Source organism: Schistocerca nitens, chromosome 2, assembly GCF_023898315.1.
Source record: "Schistocerca nitens isolate TAMUIC-IGC-003100 chromosome 2, iqSchNite1.1, whole genome shotgun sequence".
Classification (NCBI taxonomy): Eukaryota; Metazoa; Arthropoda; class Insecta; order Orthoptera; family Acrididae; genus Schistocerca; species Schistocerca nitens.
Genome location: NC_064615.1, coordinates 893,976,431 through 893,997,139, shown reverse-complemented (window position 1 = coordinate 893,997,139; position 20,709 = coordinate 893,976,431). Strand labels below are relative to the sequence as shown.

Genomic DNA, 20,709 nt, shown 5'->3' with positions numbered 1-20,709 from the left:
TGGTTCTGCATCAGAGCCAATGAGTGGCGGTGTGCTGGTTAGAAGGATGACCTACTGTGCTGACATGAACAGAATTCCAGCGGGTTTTTTCTAACTCGATAACGCTCGCCCAAATACCGCTATTGTAAACCAACATGCTCTACAGAGAGTCGACATGTTGCCTTGACATGCTAAATCTCTAGCTCCGTCTCGAATGAAGCACGGTTGGGACAACGCCGGACAACAACTTCAGCATCACCCACCAACAGCATTAACCGTACCTGTACTGGCCGACCAAGTGTAACAGGCGTGGAATTCCATCGCACAAACTGACATCTGCACCTGTACAGCACGATACATGTACGTTTGCTATTTGCATTTAACACTACGGCGGTTACAGCGGTTATTAGTGTACCAGCATTCACATTTTCAGTGGCTTGTCTCGCGTTTACATTAACCTGTGATGATATGATGTTAATCATCTAAATATGTCTCCTAGACAAACGTATTCCCGAAATTTCATTACTCTAAACTAATTATGTTTAGGTGTTGTGATTTTATTGTCATCAGTGAGTAACTCATATGTCCTGACATGATAAAACCTAAGGAACAAAATTTTGCTTCGGTCATTACTGGTTAAGCTGTAGGTGAGTGTAATTATACATCCTGTCACAAGAGCTCTGAATACCACATTACAGGCAATTAAGGGTTATAAAATCATCATGCAGCAATGTGTTGAAAAATGTTTTGCAATGAAATGTAAATTACGCTCAGCGGTAGTGGGATATTGCGCACATGGAGGCGTAGTTACAGTTTCACTTCGATATCAATTAGTTTTCAATGTTACTTATACTGTCAGTTAGTCTGACCAACGAGTACACAGTGGGTGCAGCGGAATACTTCACCGTGCTCTATCACTCGCAGTTTATTCTTCCTCTATTTCTTAGAAATAATTATTGGTATAGACAGTTGTTTTAATTTGCAGGTTATTTGTCCCTCATATACGGAATTTATTGGGCGTTGCAATTCACTTCACACAGCTGCTACTGAAAGTTATTTAAAAGTATAGAAAAGTCTGTCTCTTCTGGATCAAAAGTGAAATTTACACGTCAGTTTGCATCTCTTTAATAACCCTCAGCAGAAGTTATTTATGAATGAAATTACAGGGAGTCGGAATGCCAATTCTAACACAACCCATCAGAGCGTTACTAGTAGACATGAAACATGGAACTAAGAAGACATAGGGGGGGGGGGGGGGGGGAGAAGAGGAGGGAAGGGGCGGTGGGGAGCGGGATAGAAGTTCCCTGGGACTGCCAGCATGGATGTCTGAGAGAGCAAAAGTCAAATGAAAGCTTTAAAATCGGAAAATCTGCAGCTATGATTTTGAACAAAAGAACTGTGTGCTGGAGTCCTTCTCTGAAGGAAACGTAGAAAATCAAGTGTAAATTTCGGGAATGTACGCCCGCTGCGTCTGAGTAGTAATTTCATAGAAGCCATATGTATCTCCAAGGTACTGACTTTATTTATTATTCTAGGAACTTGGAAACAAAATCTCCAGCTAGAAGATACTAAAGTAATTGAATAATATTTTTTCTGAGTTATCATACGTGTAAATGAAAAATCGAGTGCATTTCAAGAACTAGAGTATCTGCGTTCCTAAGTTGTTTGTAAGAAACAGTATACCGCTGGAACAAGAGAACATAGTATTCGAGCAGCGATAACAAACATTCCATTACAAAGATTATCTGTGACGAGTGTGATTTTTGGTCGATAAAAAAACAAACCTGCAACAGTTGACGTGTGGATGGTTACGTTTGATTTGTCAATTAATCGTTAGTGCATGAATGAAATTTCACCACAGAGGAACAGTAAGAATTCTGCCACACTGCCTGTTACGTAACTGAAAAGAAGATATTGTTGTATGTTGTTATAAACGAAGTGTCACTGGAAGGTTTGTGTATGCTGTGTATCGACATCTCTGCTCAATATGTTATCATGTACAGGTGTGTCCCAGTTATAAGCACCCATTATTAAGACTGGGCTGAAAGAAGGAAGAACGTCTGTGCACTTACGATGTGCGTATTAAACTAATAGATGCATGAGTGCTGCGCTTGTGGAAGAGCTAACTTCAGAACGAAATGCAAGTGAGGAAAGTGGCAAAGGTAGTGCTACTTTTCTTATGTTCCCTTTCTTTTGCCGTTTTCTACTATTGCCTAAATGCAAACCGTCCAGCGGAAACTCACTATGGGACAGAATATGCTATAAAGAGTCGCTCAGCGACGCTCAAGGATTTGCTGATGTGGCTCCGATCTGTAGATTCTGCCCTGGATTCGCACATTGATTCTGGAAATGCTATCAGACTTAAAGAGTTGGATCATCTCGGCTGGCATAGGAAAAAGACTGGTGTCAAGATGTTGAGAAAGTGGGTGGAACAAATGATTACTGATGAAGAACAAAGTGCTAGTGATGTAAATAATGCAATGGGTGAAGCTTCTGAGGTAGATGCAAACACAACGTTAAGGCTGCTGAAAGAAGCTGCTCAGACCAAACTCGCAGGCGATTCTCCAGTGATAGCTGTTCTCGTGTTGGCGTGTGACCGCGTCACAGTTGGTCGCTGCTTGGACCAGCTCCTCAAACACCGACCATCCAAGCGTCAGTTCCCTATTGTGGTGAGCCGAGACTGCGATCACATTGAGACTGCTGCGGTTATCGCCTCCTACACTGGCCGTAGTGTCTTCAGCTTGCGGCAGCCGGACCAGTCCTCAATCGCCATACCGCATGACGAGAAACATCTACTAGGGTACTACAAAGTGGCACGCCACTACCGCTGGCTCCTCAACCTCATATTCGACATCGTCGGCTTCGACTTCGCTATCGTCGTCGAGGACGACATCGACACTGCTCCAGATTTCTTCGAGTACTTCGCAGCGACGAGGAAGCTCCTGGAACGAGATCCATCCCTGTGGTGCGTCTCCGCGTGGAACGACAACGGGAAGTCCCACCTCGTGGATCTCGAGGCGGGGGCACTGATCCATCGCACCGACTTCTTCCCGGGTTTGGGCTGGATGCTGGCTCGGAAAGAGTGGGCTAGGTTGGCTCCAGGGTGGCCGAAAGCCTTCTGGGACGACTGGCTGCGTAGACCAGAGCAACGCCTCGGCCGCGCGTGTCTGAGGCCCGAGATCTCCCGGACGCGAGTTTTCGCAGCTTATGGCGTCAGCAGGGGCTACTACTTCGAGGAACACATCAGACGAGTAGTCCTCAGCAAGCATTTCGTGCCATTCACACAGTTCCGCCTCGATCACCTGCTGAAGGACAACTACGACCCGCGTTTTAACAGGACTGTGAGTGGTAGCCCAGTGGTCACCAAGGAACAGCTCCTACGTCGTAGTATCACCGACAGCGGGCCTGTCCGGATCACGTACGGTTCGCAGTACAACTTTAGACAGGTGGCGCAAACCTTCCGCCTGATGGATGACGTCAAAAGTGGTGTGCCCCGCACAGCCTATCAAGGGGTTGTCACATTCATGTACAATGGGGTGAGAGTATATTTGGCTCCCAAGTATAGCTGGAAGGGGTACAATTACAACTGGAGTTAGCGCTTTGATAGACGTGATATTGTATGTGTTTTCCCAATTATGATATTATCTAGCTAGTATCAAGTGTTGTATGCAATAGTTTAGTACACACGTCGAATAGTGATACCGTAGGACCACTATTTCTCACAGGTCACACTTTTCTACTGCTGTTTCCTGCAGTGATTAACAGTTGAATCCATTGTTCATATTCTTTGTGCATCGTTCTGGTTTCATTATAAGGCATCACTGGTATCTTCATTATTGCCCTTCATACCTCTTCTTTATCTTGTTGGTATTTATTATTACAATCCATTTAACATTGCTTTCTGTTCTTTGTTGACGTATATAGGGCCGTGCGCATTCTGAGGCTGTCTTTGGTCCTGAGCTTTTGGTGCAGGAGTGCTAATGATACGACACTTTTCACCCCTAACTAACAACGCCCTACTTTTAAATCGCGTTTCATTGTAAATGAAATACACTACCAGCATATAACCGAAGCTTGGAGATTTTGACCTATAATCTAAGTTGACATCGAAAGTTCTAGGAAATGATGAACACCGAAAATAATATTTAGCTTATATATTAAGTAAAGACGACGACCTGTGCATTTAAATGAAAATGAACAATTTATTATAAAGTAAGTGCGGCTAAAAGTGTATACCTAAAGCTCGACATTGTGCCTTGTTAAGAGGGAAGTTATTTTGTGTGCTTCTGGAGGAAACTTACGATAGTATCTCCCATGCAGAAATTATTACACATAAACATTTTTCAATTTCTGAAAAATAGCGATAACATTTTTCCATGATATTTCACATATTATTTGCGTCTTCTATTTACTACAGTAATAAATAGTACGGTAAAAAATCTGAGTAAATTTTCTGTGATTTAATATCAGTACTTCAACGCTTTTATGACTGCCATTTCGTTTCTCTTTCGTTTTGTTTCTTTAAATCATTAGTCAATTATGGCAGATGTTGCATACCATTGCATATGGACGTATAACATGCGCTTTTTTACAGGGACGTTGTTGTGTGTATAATTGACATATTATAGGAGTCTGCTTACAGCAAGTATTATCTACAACGGCAGCATTTGTGCGAAGCAGTCATTCTACTGCGATCATCGTCTATTACAACTCACTTTTTTAGTCAATATTATATTGCAGTTATTGACAACTTCAGTCGATAAGATCTGTTTATTTTTTGTGATAAGATAGGAATGGCTCCTCTGCCGTCTCTTACTGATGCATATTTTGAATTTGATTTCCTTATAGCGTTATTGTTGGTTTTGAGACAATTAAGAAAAAATCTCTGCTGTGTAAGACAAACAAATATTGTCTGTTATTTTACGGCGGAAATTCAATTACTTCGTCGCTTTATTTGTCTAGCTATAAGAATGTATTCCCTCAGTTCGTGCTTTGTATGGTGGTCTCGTATACAGCTGTAGCACTTTTTAACTATACGCAACACCTTTTTTCTGACAAATGATGCGAATTCCTATTGCGATAATTTATCCAGTCAGCTGTTGGTACACATATACACTCCTAACTATGTAACGCAGTCTTCGCCATGTAAGTAATGTGCGTTTGGTGGTACTTGCTTGGATTTGTTTGCTATATATATGTCCTATTTTTCAAATTTTGAGGTGTGTCGTGGTATTTAGCTCATTGGTCGCGGTATACATTCCGGCCGCATTGCTTCTCTTGCCGTACCTATATTCGATTCTTTTCTTTCCGATAAATATATTTTTTCTTAATAATGTGTGATTGCACACCTTACGTCTTGTAACCCGAAGTTTTATCTATCCCTATGCACTAAGTTCGCGTAATGAAAGTGTTTCATTTATGTATGCTCCAAATTTGGCCAAGGATTGGACGGTACAGTCACCATGTCGTTCATATTCTCTGGCTGTTGCAATATTCTAAATATATACAGTCGCGACACATACTGCTGCGAAAGCTGTTAACGTTTGAAAGCTGGAGCGAAGATAGCCCACGTAACGTTAGCGACAGCGCCGGACGGTGCACAAGTCCCGCCCAATCACCCCCCTCCACCCCAATCCATATCCTAAGCTCCGCGCATGGTCTGTCGCATGTTCCAACATAAAAGTTGTTCGTATCACAGATATGCCAGTCATAACAAGGGAGAAAATCAGTAGTTAGTACGAAATACAGTTTTTCCGGTACCATTGTGAAAAGAATTAGAAATATGTTCATTTGAATATGCGAGCTGAAAAATCATCAATAAGAATGAAAAATAAAAATGGTATCCACACGGTCTTTTTTATTTCATGAGCTTTCATCTGCACTATATAAAAAAATCTGATATTTGTTAACTGCAGTGAGCGCCAATTTCCGTCACCTCGCGTAGTGTAAGAAATTCTGTTGGGAAATATTAATTGGTAGTATTGCCAAGGATGCTGTCCATGATCTCGATTGTCTAAAGTCAATGTTGTGCATAAACAATGCAAAGTCGACGTCTTGGTTTGTTTCTGATTACCTCATTAAGACTAAATAATATAAGAATGGGATAACGTAGAAATGCGTAATGCAAGCAGTCAGATATTTATACAGTGACATTCATCATTAATATTTGCCTGTGTAATGGGTGAATTTTTACTTGTGAACTCTTATGACTGCTTGCTTATAGCAGACACGAGATTACGTTATGTTCTTCTTCAGTGTTTGAGAGCTTTAGAGCTGCCTATTGTTAAACACATGTGCATAATTACGTCAGTGTCATTCCAACACATTGTACCGTACTGCAATGTCTGTTACATATCAGTTTTGACAGCAGTTGGCCACAACAGTCAAGATTAGGTACCTTGTGTATGATAACTTAATTGAGAGTGCATATCTATGTTTCATTTTGACAGTATTACACAAACTGCTAAGAAGTATTAACAGCACAACAGTGCTAGTATGAACAACCGCGGTAAAACAAAACAAAAAAAACGAACAAAAACACGACAGCGACGAGGACTACCAAAGATTATATTGATGCGCTCTTGGTTGGTGTGGCGGGGGGTAGGTGTGGAGGGGGGTAAATGGGCGGGGCTTGTGCAAATGTCCGGGTCTGTCGCTAACGTTTCCTCGATAGCGCTCCAAGCGGTGAGAAAGCAGACATTCACATGTGTCGCAAGAATAATGTTTGTTTTTAATTATTCTTTTACTAAGTTAGGGAAATAGCTGTTATATTTTTGAGTTCCAGAAATAGTAAATTACCAAGACACATGAATTGTTGTAAAGTAAATAAAAAAAGAGAGGAATTCCACTGATTTAGTAATATAACCTACAAGTTGTCGATGAGGAAATACTTTCGAATACATGTATAACTGCCGCAGACTCCGCTGAAAGCAAAACAACATAGATTTACTGTTTCATGCATGAGAAACATAGGCATGTTTCTGCTGCTGTCTGTTCTTACTATGATAGTGAGCTTTCTTGACATGTATCTATTTTGTCTGGAATCTGAGAATTCATGATTTCTCACACTTCCCTCGACTTTCGAATGCACGAATATTTTTGTAAATGTACCTACTTGATCTTAGAAAAACGACTGTGATGAAGATTGTTGCCGTTTGTGGCTCAGAGGTAGCAAGAATTGCAGAATTGGGTTTCTCTCTGTTTCAAAACAGTATTACTGTTTTGTTGTCACGTTAGTGTAATTTTATCTTCAGGTACAGGTGTGATAGCTTATGTGATGTGTTAAAATAGTGTAAGTAGTGCATTCCACATAAGTTCCTACGTTCCACTTTCAGTGACTTAGCTGAAGGTGTATAGAACGAAGCTTCACATCATTGGGCAGGAATATGACGCCTTTCTACAAAAATGCCAGGTCTTCTGCTGTTTACTAGCGATATTGTTTTGTTCTTAAAGGAAAATGGCAGTTTTAATTGATTATCGGCACGTTACAAGAGAATGGTAAGTAAACTGCCCTCTGATGTATCTTTCCATGCCTCCCAGGGTCCTTAAGAAACTGCGGAATGACAAATGTGATATCATTTTTAAGTTATTGTTGTTCTTTATAGAACTACATTCGATCCCTATTGTTAAAACTAGATTATAAATCAATATAAACAATACTATTCGCACTCATCCACATCGTAATCAGAAGTGTAGCTTGTTGGCAGCTTGGTGCGCTGCTATCGCAGTAGATGACACAAACGAGACGCAGTGTCACGACAATCCGTTACACTGTGTGCTCCACGCCAGAGTCTACTCCACATATTGAGAGTATCGCTGACAGTTATTACCGCTATTACAAGGTATTAGAACTGAAATAAATAGCAAAAGGACGGCTCAACACTGAGCGAAGCCCTAAGCTTTCTAGTAGCAACACTGACAAGGAGACTTTACCATAGAAAGGTAAACAAAATCACTTTACGTCTGCGTCATGGCAGACGTTTGCAACACCTGCACTAAACCCACTTTAATAGATACCACAAACAGTCCGTACGGCGAAGGTATTTACATTCAAGAAACGGGTTAATACCAGAAGAGCTTCTGTGAAGCTTGGAAGGTAAGAGACGAGGTACTGGCAGAACTGAAGCTGTGAGGACGGGTCGTAAGTTGTGCTGGGGTGGCTCAGATGGCGGAGCACTTGGCCGCGAAAGGCAAAGGTCTCGAGTTAGAGTCTCGGTCCACCACACAGTTTTAATCTGTCAGGTAGATTCAACGGGTTAGTAGTAAAATTTCTTGATTCCTAAGGTAAGAAATGAAGGTAGCTTTTCTCTGAATCTCTTCAAGTATGCGTACCGCAGCATCGCTGAACCATTCAGTATTGCACGTAACTGTCATACCAAAAACATCCAAACACATTTTACAATACGGACAAGTAATAAAGACAGGACGGCTATACTACGAAAATACGCGCTCCGGTGTGCCGGTATTAAGCCCACCTTCGTGACATATTTAAAATTGTCTTCAAATGTGTCATGCGACAGCCGTGGCTTTACCTGGCTTCCATGATTCTGATATTGCGACTCATCACCAAGGTGACTGTCCGATGTAAAATCATATGTTCACAAAATGGTTACTCAAGTTTCTTAGCTTTTTGGTGGACGATATTTGATATCTAAACGTTATCCCGAAAGCGCGTCTTACTACCAGACAGGGAGCCACAGAGTGTGAATGATTAGTCAAGCAAGTCTGAACTTCAAACTACAGAGACCGTTGGTATTTGCTTTATCACCTTCCTACTGTTAACTACGAAAACGTTTGTTGCAGGGATAGAAAGATATGTCGTGGCGTTCAGCATCACTGATATATACTAGCTGAGGAGCAGCATTCGGCAGTCGATGCGCCGCAAGAAACTATTGGTTGACGTCTGAGCCACGTGATACGGACACGTCTCTGCAGTGAACTGGCTGTAGCAGCTTCGTGTTCAGCTGCTGTGTACGGGAAACTTACTAAGCTAAAGTGTATGTGTAATGATCGCAGAATTTCTTGTCTTCAATCTACCAGTGTTCTACTTAATTTAGTAACGACCTTTCGTCAGTTACTTAGTGTAACCAAATTATGTAATTTCAGTATACTTCAATAATTTTTAGTCATAATATAAGTACATGAAATCGGAGTTTGTAGATCTGGCAATATTTCTCTAAAACCTGAGATGGTGGTGGTGGTGGTGGTTAGTGTTTAACGTCCCGTCGACAACGAGGTCATTAGAGACGGAGCGCAAGCTCGGGTTAGGGAAAGATTGGGAAGGAAATCGGCCGTGCCCTTTCAAAGGAACCATCCCGGCATTTGCCTGAAACGATGTAGGGAAATCACGGAAAACCTAAATCAGGATGGCCGGAGACGGGATTGAACCGTCGTCCTCCCGAATGCGAGTCCAGTGTGCCTGAGATGGTATTTATTACAATGTTACCACTTGGAAGTACCAGAATTTTGAAAAAAATACTATGGTCTGAATCAACAAATTAATACTGCACGATTTACCGAGTAATGTCATATACATAGATGCAGATGCAAGGTCAACAAACAGTGCAACTCAATCTGTACCGAATAATGCGATTACTTTAATCCTCAGTTTAATATTACACAATGTACTGACAAAGGCAGGCCTCTCCATTTGGATCACTGATTTACTTCATACTTTGTACACTTTTAGTAGTCCAGTAGGACAACATAATGTGCGATTAGTAAAGGGTAATACACAGGGGATTTTGAGAAAATAACGAGAGAAATTTCAAGCGTAATTGATGTACTGGTGCGTTGCGGTCCCGAGCACAAGCTGACGGCTGTCGTGAGGTTAGTGTTCAAGCTCCGTAATCGGTAGATCATTGGGTTGAGTGTCACTCATTATTTTAATTAACTTTCTTTTCAAAACTAGTCATATTATTTTGTACATAATACATTTAAAAGGTAATATTAAGGAAAGATATATGTGTTTGCATGAACTTTTGAATTTCCAATGTCATTATTGTTTGCGAATTTTTATTACCACAACAAACATTACATTTATGATAGCGACAAGTGAACGAATGCATAAAATTTTCCTGGAAGTCTATGCCTGTCGTGTTTCCCGAAAACACTTATACCTGCAACCGGATAAGGTACCAAGAACTACTTTGCAGGTGAACGCTTCGATCTGCAGACTCAGGTCTCGAGAAATGCGGAAAGGCTTGGGAATTTAAGGCAGACGTCAATAAATAAATATGTAAATAACTTTATTCAACAATACATTGAGTTACAACACCCCGGAGTAAGAAGATAATGTACGATTAATCAGCGGATATGCTTTCGATATTGCAAGTTGCAGGATGGTATTTTTCATACAGACACGAAAAACATAAATTAAAGCTGCACCTACTACAACGAATGAATACAATTTTCTCGCATCCACAAGGAACCTTGAGGTCTCTTAAAATGATCATCTGGCAACATTTATTGTTTCTCATAACTGGCAATGGAATTACAATATATACCCGGATGAAAGCCATTAGCGATAGTGGCCGAAATGTTGCTTCATGATTTTGCAACATGACGCTGCCTACAATATGTGTGTGAATTCCTATGGGACGAAACTGCTGAGGTCATCGGTCCCTAGACTTAAACACTACTTAAACTAACTTACGCTAAGAACAACACACACACCGATGCCCGAGGGAGGAGTCGAAACGCTGCCTACTACCCAAATTAATTTTACTGAAATCCAGAGCATTTAGGCTGAACGAATGTTAACAAACTTCTCACCAAGAGAGGATGATTACCAGCGTGTCAAAAAGGGAACAACAAAATCCGAATTGGGAAGTTCACCACAGTTACAGTTTTTATACCTAAGCAAACCTTATGTTCTGTTTCTGGTTCGGCAAAATTCGCTTTTCTACGGGTGAACGTGACGTGTAAGAGTGAAGCAATATTACAGGAAACAGTGACATCTTTGAGTGGAAGTGTATAAGCTTTTCTTAATTGAGACAACATGCATAATCATTGTAAGCCTTTAGCCAGAATTATATAATTACGTCTTCTTAATGTCTGAAAGTTAGACTTACGCCTTTCTGCACGAATAATAGCGAACGCTTTTCATAGACGACGGAAACGGTTGAAAATTTAAGTTCAAAATGTTCAAAAATGGCTTGGTTCAAATGGCTCTGAGCACTATGGGACTTAACAGCTCTGGTCATCAGTCCCCTAGAACTTAGAACTACTTAAACCTAACTAACCTAAGGACAGCACACAATACCCAGCCGTCACGAGGCAGAGAAAATCCCTGACCCCGCCGGGAATCGAACCCGGGAACCCGGGCGTGGGAAGCGAGAACGCTACCGCACGACCACGAGATGCGGGCAAAATGTTCAAATGGGTGTGAAATATTATGGGACTTCACTGCTAAGGTCATCAGTCTCAAAGCTTACACACTACTTCACCTAAATTATCCTAAGGGCAAACACACACACCCATGCCCGAGGGAGGACTCGAACCTCCGCCGGAAAATTTAAGTCACTCACCGTTAAAAAAGGTATAAATAGCTTCATTCAATAATACATTGAGTTACATCAGAATTTGATGATAATGTACGATTAATCATCGGATGTGCTGTCGACATTGTTGCAGGATGATATTTTTCATAGAGACACGGACAACATAAATTAACACTGCATCTACATTTTTGATGTATGTGTTTTAAATTTTGCCCGCACGTGACATGTATTCTTTCAAGGCAGCGGTCAGCGAGGCTGTAGGGGCTGTTTGTTTTGAGGCTATACCGTTCGCGGGATGACTACGTCACTGGTAACTTAAAATTTTATGAACTAAATCAAATGGCTCTGAACACTATGGGACTTAACATCTGTGGTCATCAGTCCCCTAGAACTTAGAACTACTTAAACCTAACTAACATAAGGACATCACACACATCCATGCCCGAGGCAGGATTCGAACCTGCGACCGTAGCAGTCGCGCGGTTCTGGACTGAGCGCTAGAACCGTTAGACCACCGCGGGCGGCTGAAGTTTATGAACTACTCAGACTGTTATTTGTTGGTAATTTATTTTTGAATAAATGTATATTATTTGTTTGTTTCACTCGGTTTGTGTGCACGGGCCTTACATGACAGAATTAAGTGTGCTTAAGTTTTTGTCCAATAGTGCTAGTAAGACTGATCATTGGTAGCAAACGCAAATTCACTCGTGGAGGCAGCGGGCGTACGCTATGACCTGAATAGGTATTTGGTACTGGTGGTTTTGTTAACTGTTTCATAAGGGAGTCTGCTCCGTGTACGGTACTGGGAGTAATATATTTGAAGGGGGCGTGTTTGGTACATGAACTTCAGGTTCGGGAGGCCTCGACTGAAGGTACAATTTCTGAACTCGTACGTAGGTTAACATTCTCATAAACACTGTCCGGGGGGTGAGTAGCGTTTACACTACTTCCTTTAAACTGTTGTGTGATGCCAGAGTGTGTGTTGAAATCTTAAATCAACTGGGTCCTCCACAGTGGCAGGTTTTACGCGTTTATTGTAATCGTTTATAGAATCGTATCTTGGATTTGAGATTGGTAAATACAGAGGTCGCCTGTTGTTTGCAGATTCAGCAATTACAAGTTGATCTGTGTACACTTCAACAGAGTGTTAGGTTATTGAATTGGCATGGTGAGATGTAAGCTGACATTCCGCAGTTAAGTCAAGGTACTGATCAGCAAACTCGTAGTGAGGAAATTAATTTTATGGCAAGGGTTTGCTAAATTACCAAATCAGTTACCGAGTAAAAGTGCGTATCAAAATTTATCCTTGGAAACAGTAAGGAGGTTACGAAAATGCTTTCATGAGCTGTCAGGTTAGTGGATCGGGTGACCGTTTCACGGCTTTCATGTAATTTTGTTTCCCAAATTTTGTACTGAGTGACTGTAAGACTCTTAAATAAAAATAAAGTACAATTGTTCAGGATAAGTTGGGCGTCTATATGTGGGAAGACCTGATATATGAGTGTTTTCCGAGTGCAGGGAGCGCAAGAGGAGGTGAATTCTTATGTGTAGAGTATCTGTGAATCTGGTATTGCTTTCTGGGAAAATTACCGGACGCCGAGATGTTACTAATAATCATTGACAGAATGGATCCGCAGGATCACTCCTGTTCGGTGTTATGCGACATGTATGAAATGTCAGCAGTTGAAAACATTAGGCTTGCAGACCAAACAAGTGAGTTAGCCTTTGTGGTAGGTGTGAAATAGTTGAAAGTGTGTGACTACCGAGTAATGAACAAAAACGGTTTAAGAAAGTTGTCCATTTTCGTTGCCGTCCACACGGTCAGTGGTCCGCCATTGCCAACAACCACAAAACGCTCCTAGGAATGAATGACGCCTTCGGTGGACGGCGTGACGTCAGAGGCGCCGCGAAACAGCACTCAGAGTTCAGAAAGATCATGAGTTGCATGTAAATTCTTTATCATTTGTCTGATCGCTTTTAAATTCTAAACCAGTATGCGCACTGGTCGACTCTGGTAGTTCAGCATCTTTATTGGACAGCAAGTACTGGATCGCAGTGTGGAAGGGTTGGGGCAAATAACCCACTTACCAAGTCATAGTTTTATAGCCAGTGATTGTTTATTATCGATAGTTGCATAGTGTCACTTGAATGTTAAGACCAGTAAGTTTTCGTGGCGTCTTCAATTTCTGGTGGTCAAAAGGTTGACTACTCAGTTAATGTTGGGATGTCACTTTTTAACTAAGATTGCATGTATGTTAATTTTTTTAAAATTTAAGAAGGCGGTAAACGTTCCCATCTGTCAGCGTATCGTTCAGCAAAGACATTGTGTGATCGGTAGTGAGGTCAGTAGATTTAACTTCACTCATTTAAGCAAAAATTAAGCTATCTGATATGCCTTCTTGAGATATTTCCTGAGGTACTCTCTGATAAGTTGGGAATTACTATTAAGATCCAGTACCGCATTCAGTTGACCGATCACATACGTCATACAAACTCCGTATCCGTTACCTACCGCCGAAAATGAAGGAATTAGGTAAGACTGTGGATCACGTTTCGAAGCAGGGGATTCAAATGGTTCAAATGGCTCTGAGCACTATGGGACTTAACTGCTGAGGTCATCAGTCCCCTAGAACTTAGAACTACTTAAACCTAACTAACCTAAGGACATCACACACATCCATGCCCGAGGCAGGATTCGAACCTGCGACCGTAGTGGTCGCGCGGTTCCGGACTGCAGCGCCTAGAAGCGCTCGGCCACTCCGGCCGGCGAAGCAGGGGGTAATTAGGCTCTTGGTCTCTCCCTATGTGTCACACATTTTCCTGGTGCCTAAGGCAGTTGCGGGGAGGATACTGCGCGGTAGTGGGCTGTCGTGTCTTGAATTAGAAAGCAGTACTGAGATCTCTTCTAATACCGTATTTACATAACTTTTTTCTTGGTTTTCTGGTTCTTATTTTTTCAGCATTGTTAATTTGAACCAAGCGTACTATCATATCCCCTTTGCGGAAGAGCCTAATGCAACTATTACTTTCTGTGCTGATAACAATCCTTACGAATTCAATCGTATTACTATTGCGTTGGCTACGGGAGCTGCGGTTCTTTCGCGATTATTGGGCGCTGCCATGTGAATTTAAGGTTTCGATGAGTCTACAACTATTTTGATGTTGTGATATACAACAGGACTTGTGATGAACATCTGGGGCACCTGAGTGAGGTTTTACATCGGCTGAGGGAAGCTGGTTTAACAGTTAAGCTATCTAAGGTCATCTCGGGTCGAACTAAAGCAGTTTATCATTTGAAGCCATCTAAGGCCGGCCGCTGTGCCCGAGCGGTTGTAGGCGCTTCTGTCGGGAACCGCGCTGCTGCTACGGTCGAAGTTTAGAATCCTGTCTCGGGCATGTATGTGTGTGATGCCCTTGGGTTAGTTAGGTTTAAGCAGTTCTAAGGGACTGATGACATCAGATGTTAAGTCCCATAGTGCTTAGAGCCATATGAACCATCTGAAGTCATCTAGGGACAAAAAGGACGTTGCCTGGTTCAATGGGATGATAAAGTTCTTATTAAATTCAGTCCTAATTTCGCTAAGCTTGCCGCACCGCTTCATCAGCTGCGCAAGAAAGATCGAAGCTTTTGCTGGACTCATTTACAGCAGGCAGCGTTTGATTCCCTATTGGGGGGGGGGGGGGTGCCAGCTGATGCCTTGAACAATGGACCTGCTCCCGTGTTGCTTCAGGATGAGGGATGTCCGCGCAGGTCACTCGCTTATGCTACACGCTGTTTCTCGGAGTCGGAACGTAAATAGTATGAGTTTCAGACTGTCTTTCTTCTACGTGCACTAGAGACGTTTAAGTTTTATCTTGAACTTAAGGAATTAGAGTTGGCCACCGATAATCATGCACTGAGCTGGGTGTTGGCGAGTTCTTGAAAGACTGACTGTATTGCCCGTTGGATGGTCCGTATTTCGACTCTTAAATTGCGGGTCAAACACATACATGATTCCAAATATCAGATGGCCGACACCTTGATTCAGAAGTTCCTGGAGGAGCCGTCCAAGCTGGGTTCATATGGGTTGGAAAACGCTGCAGAAGGTGTTACTGCTGGCGTGACTGGGAACCAGTTATTGACTGGTAATCTGAAGCAGTCGCAGCATTTTGGAGAGATTGGGTCGGGGAGAGAAAGTCGACATGTATTGTATTTTAAAGGGACTACTGTGTTAACAATCCTGATTTGGCAACCGTATGAAAATCTGCTTGCCCCAGTTCCTGTACAAGTGGCATTTACGTATTCCCACGGTTCATTGTGTGAAGGACATCTGGGTCATACTAAGACCGTCTACAAGACTAAGGAATGGTCTTGTGAAGAAAATTAAGGCTGCCTGGGCAAAGTGAACTGTACAAGACGGCGAAACTTAATTCCGATATCTATTGTGGGTTCTTATGCTTCTCCCGGGAAAGGAGCTCCCCAGGATAAAATATTCATTCAAGACCCTTGGCTCATGCTATGACCGGGTACTGATATGTATTTGTCTCAGTAGATGCGTTCAGTAGATTCGTCTGGTTGATATCCAATAGATCACTTACTGCCGATGTGACCATTCAAAATCTCTCAGCTATATTTGCCAGTTTTGTCCTGCTCTAGGTCCTGGTCTGTGATAATGCTGCAGCATTTTTCTCTTACGTTTAAAAGATTTTGTTTTGATCATGCCATCTATCATGTGACCACCAAACCTTATTTTCAACATCCATCTTGTAACAGTTATCTCTGCATTATTATCACTCTCGTAATGTGACGCATGGGATGGTTCGATCAGGAGTTTGCCTTTAAACTGCGGTTCATAAAACCGATATAACTACTCCTGCCAAGCTTATGTTAGCCTGTCCGATTAACTCCCCTCATAGTCATCTGTGGACGATCGGCGATCTGAGAACATAAGCTAAGCGGTTAAACGAAGGACGCAATGGGCGTTCACATGGCGTCGGGAACACAGTGTACGTGAAAAACCTTTGGGCGCATAGTAAGTTGCCTCTGTTGTTAGGACAGAATAAGGTTGTCCGTAAGATTACCCGAATCAGCTATTGTGCGCAGAATCCTAAAACAAGGAAACGGATGCGCATCCTTTCGAATCAACTTCAGTTAGTAATAGTGATGGTGTAGATAAAAGATCAGCATGACGGCAATCTAACTCCCTCCACTCCCTCTCCCCCCGGTATTTGTTTTGGGCAATGTATTGTTTATTGTCAGTGAAAAGTGAAAAAGTTTGAAAGCGCTTGATAAAGTTTTTAACTTGCCTATATAAATAGAAGTCGCATAACATTTAACGAAAATAATAATAATTAGTAAATAGCCAAATAACATTGGAAATTCAATAACAGTTCATACAAGTACGTGTGCCTTTTAATCGTATTAGTTTTCATATGAAATATGTACGAAATAATGACTACTGTTGAAAAATGAAGAAAAAAGGTGAGCGGCTCTCGATGCAGCGATCCTTCGTTTACGAAATTTGATAGCTAACCACATGACCGCCTCCAGTTCGTATTGAGGGTCGCAACGAACCGGTACATCAATGATGCTTGAAACTTCTCTTACGACTTTCTCGTAATCGCCAAAGTAGTACGCCACACTACTTACACGGTACACAGGGTGGTCCATTGATAGTGACCGGACCAAATATCTCACTAAATTAGCATCAAACGAAAAAAATAAAAACAAGAAATCTGTTCGAGCATGACGGGGGAAAACGGATAGCTCTATGGATAGCACACTAGAAAAATGGCGCTGCCATAGGTCAGATTGATAGAAACAGAATTTTTTAAATAGGTACCCCCATTTTTATTACATATTCGTATAATATGTAACTAAGTAGGAATGTTTGATTTGGAACCTTTGTTTCGCTTTGTGATAGATGGCGCTGTAATATTCTTACAAATGTAGCAACACACCCGATAGCATTGTGTGCAATTCACTAATGGATGAAAGGAGAAAATATAAAAATGCAGTAAATTAAGCAGGCAAAAAGGAATACAAACGTCTCAAAAATGAGATTGACAGAAAGTGCAAAATGGCTAAGCAGGGATGGCTAGAGGACAAATGTAAGGATGTTGAGACTTATTTCACTAGGGGTAAGATAAATACTGCCTACAGAAAAATTAAAGATACCTTTGGAGAAAAGAGAACCATTTGTATGAATATCAAGAGCTCAGATGGAAACCCAGTCCTAAGCAAAGAAGGGAAAGCAGAAAGGTGGAAGGAGTATTTAGAGGGTCTATACAAGGGCGATGATCTTGAGGACAATATTATGGAAATGGAAGCGGATGTAGATGAAGATGAAACGGGAGATATGATACTAAGTGAAGAGTTTGACAGAGCACTGAAAGATCTGAGTCGAAACAAGGCCCAGGGAATAGACAACATTCAATTAGAACTACTGACAGCCCTGGGAGAGCCTGTCCTGACACAACTCTACCATCTGGTGAACAAGATGTATGAGCTAGGCGAAATACCCTCAGACTTCAAGAGGAATATAATAATTCCAATCCCAAAGAAAGCAGGTGTTGACAGATGTCAAAATTACCGAACTCTCAGCTCAATAAGTCACAGTTGCGAAATACTAACGTGAATTCTTTACAGACGAATGGATAAACTGGTAGAATCAGACCTCGGGGAAGATCAGTTTGAATTCCGCAGAAAATTGGAACACGTGTGACAATACTGATCCTACGACTTATCATAGAAAATAGCTTAAGGAAAGGCAAACCTACGTTTCTAGCATTTGTAGACTTAGAGAAAGCTTTCGACAGTGTTTACTGGAATAATCTCTTTCAAATTCTAAAGGTGGCAGGGATAAAATGCAGGGAGCGAAAGGCTATTTACAATTAGTACAGAAACCAGATGGCAGTTATAGGAGTCGAGGACATGAAAGGGAAGCAATGGTTGGGAAGGGAGTGAGGCAGGGTTGTAGCCTATGCCCGGTGTTATTCAATCTGCATATTGAGCAAGCAGTAAAGGAAACGAAAAAAAAATTCGGAGTAGGATTTGAAATCCATGGAGAAGAAATAAAAACTTTGAGGTTCGCCGATGACATTGTAATTCTGTCAGAGACAGCAAAGGACTTGGAAGAGCAGTTGAACGGAATGGACAGTGTCTTGAAAGGAGGATATAAGACGAACATCAAGAAAAGCAAAACGAGGATAATGGAATGTAGTCGAATTAAGTCGGGTGATGCTGCGGGAATTAGATTAGGAAATGAGACACTTAAAGCAGTAAAGGAGTTTTGCTATTTGTGGAGCAAAATAACTGATGATGGTCGAAGTAGAGGGGATATAAAATGTAGACTGGCAATGGCAAGGAAAGCGTTTCTCAAGAAGAGAAATTTGTTAACATCGAGTATTGATTTAAGTGTCAGGAAGTCGTTTCTGAAAGTATTTGTATGGAGTGTAGCCATGTATGGAAACGAAAGATGGACGATAAATAGTTTAGACAGGAAGAGAATAGAAGCTTTCGAAATGTCGTGCTACAGAAGAATACTGAAGATTAGATGGGTAGATCACATAACTAATGAGTAGGTACTGAATAGAATTGGCGAGAAGAGGAGTTTGTGGCACAACTTGATTAGAAGAAGGGATCGGTTGGTAGGACGTGTTCTGAGGCATCAAGGGATCACCAATTTAGTACTGGAGGGCAGCGTGGAGGGTAAAAATCGTAGAGGGAGACCAAGAGATGAATACACTAAGCAGATTCAGGGATGTAGGCTGCATTGGGTACTGGGAGATGAAGAGGCTTGCACAGGATAGAGTAGCATGGAGAGCTGCATCAAACCAGTGTCAGTACTGAAGACCACAACAACAACAACGTCAATGAGATTATTAAGATTGCTCACGCAAAATTGTTAAGGCTCACGCAGTAACAGCATGCGTTTGCATAATTGCTAAGGTCACAAAAGTAAATGTATCACCTTGGAACAACAGAAATAAAGTCCACAGGTAACTACTTATTGTGTTTTAATTTAAAAAGCCACGTTGTTACCAACTGTTCATCTAAATGTGTGAGGCAATTATAAGTGTTATTACAGCGCTATCCATCACAAAGCGAAACAAGTGTTACAAATCAAATATTCATATTTATTTACGTACTATACGAATAAGTATTGAAAAGCGGGTACCCTTTTAAAAAATGCAATTTCTATCAATTTGACCTATGGCAGCGCCATCTAGTGGGCCATCCATAGCGCCATCTGTTTCCCCCGTCACGCTCCAACAGATTTGTTGTTCTTATTTTTCCGTTTGATGCTAATTTCCTAAGATATTTGGCCCGGTCACTATCAATGGACCACCCTGTATTTTGCTAATGCCGGCACGGTACTTCAGCGTGTTCGGTCAGAGGGTTAGCTGCCCTCTGTAATAAGAAAAACTGAGTTAATTGATCAACGACGAACTTAAATGAGTGTCTTACGACGTCCGCCCCGAGCTGATGCAACGAACGAAAACGAACAAAATGAGATTAAAAAAAAGATGGATAAAGCGTCTGCTATATAAGCAGGAGATCCCGGGTTCGAATCCCGGTCGGGACACACATTTTCAACTGTCCCCGTTGATGTATATCAACACCTGTCAACAGCTTAGGGTCTTGATTTAATTATCATTTCAATTGTAATCACTCGTTGTTAGTAATGAAATATTTGTAGATGCAGCTTACAATACAAGTCAGTCCGTATGAAGCGGACCTTATGTCTCTTCTCAGTCTTGGTGCCGTAAACGTAAAGACCGTAACCCGTCTCTTAAAATGATGATCTGGCAACATTTATTCTTTCTCGTGACTGGCAACGAAATTACAGTATATATCTTTATGAATGCCATTTGCGACAGTGGCCGAAATGATGCTTCATTATTTTACAACAAGCCACTGTCTATTACTCATTTTAATTTTATGGAAACTCTTTCAGATTATTGAGACAGAGAGGATGTTAATAGACTTCTCACCAAGTGAGGATCACCAGCGTGTCAAGAAGGCAACAACAAAATTCGAATTGGAAAGTTCATCACAGTTACATAAATGGTTTTTATACCTAAGCAAATGTCATGTTCTGTATCTGGTTCCTTCAAATTCGCTCTTCTTCGCGTGAAAGAGTAAGAGTTAAGTAATAGTAAGACATTATGTATAATCACTCTATTGGAAGTGACTGTGACAACTTTGAGCAGAAGTGGACAAGCCTTTTTATCGTTTGAGATAACA

The 20,709-nt window shown here is 41.5% G+C and overlaps 1 protein-coding gene across 1 annotated transcript; it reads left to right on the top strand.

Moving 5' to 3' along the window:
- The first annotated feature begins 2,276 nt into the window (after window positions 1-2,276).
- LOC126235423 (alpha-1,3-mannosyl-glycoprotein 2-beta-N-acetylglucosaminyltransferase-like) lies at window positions 2,277-3,575 on the top strand. Its single transcript, XM_049944147.1, has one exon. The coding sequence runs from the start codon at window positions 2,277-2,279 to the stop codon at window positions 3,573-3,575; it is 1,299 nt and encodes a 432-aa protein (XP_049800104.1).
- Window positions 3,576-20,709: the final 17,134 nt, after the last annotated feature.